Consider the following 253-nt stretch of genomic DNA (forward strand, 5'->3'; position numbering starts at 1 on the left):
CCCAGGCGCCTCTCCTCGCCGCCTTACCCAGCGCCTGCAGCCCCCGCGCGAGCGCCGCCGCGGAACGGGCGGCCATAGCGCCCCGCAACCGCCCAGAGCCGACTTCCGCCACACAACACCTGCCGCTCCGATTGGCTGCGTCCTCGCGACATCAGGGGCGACGGAGGGTCAGCGGCCTGCCTTTTATTGGCTGTCGGGCAGGGGGCATGCGCTATTCGGACCTGTATCTTTTCGGGGTTATTCCGCCCCCGCG

At 70.4% G+C, this 253-nt stretch overlaps 1 protein-coding gene across 1 annotated transcript in view; it reads right to left on the bottom strand.

Moving 5' to 3' along the window:
- The window catches only part of COMMD6 (COMM domain containing 6), a 5,989-nt gene extending 5,913 nt beyond the window's left edge, over window positions 1-76 (bottom strand). The window contains exon 1 of the mRNA XM_010155373.1: window positions 28-76. Within this exon, the coding sequence (XP_010153675.1) occupies window positions 28-76 (49 nt within the window). The remainder of the gene's footprint in view (window positions 1-27) is intronic.
- Window positions 77-253: the final 177 nt, after the last annotated feature.

The sequence above is a fragment of the Eurypyga helias genome, unplaced genomic scaffold (genome assembly GCF_000690775.1).
Source record: "Eurypyga helias isolate BGI_N326 unplaced genomic scaffold, ASM69077v1 scaffold23257, whole genome shotgun sequence".
NCBI classification, from domain to species: Eukaryota; Metazoa; Chordata; class Aves; order Eurypygiformes; family Eurypygidae; genus Eurypyga; species Eurypyga helias.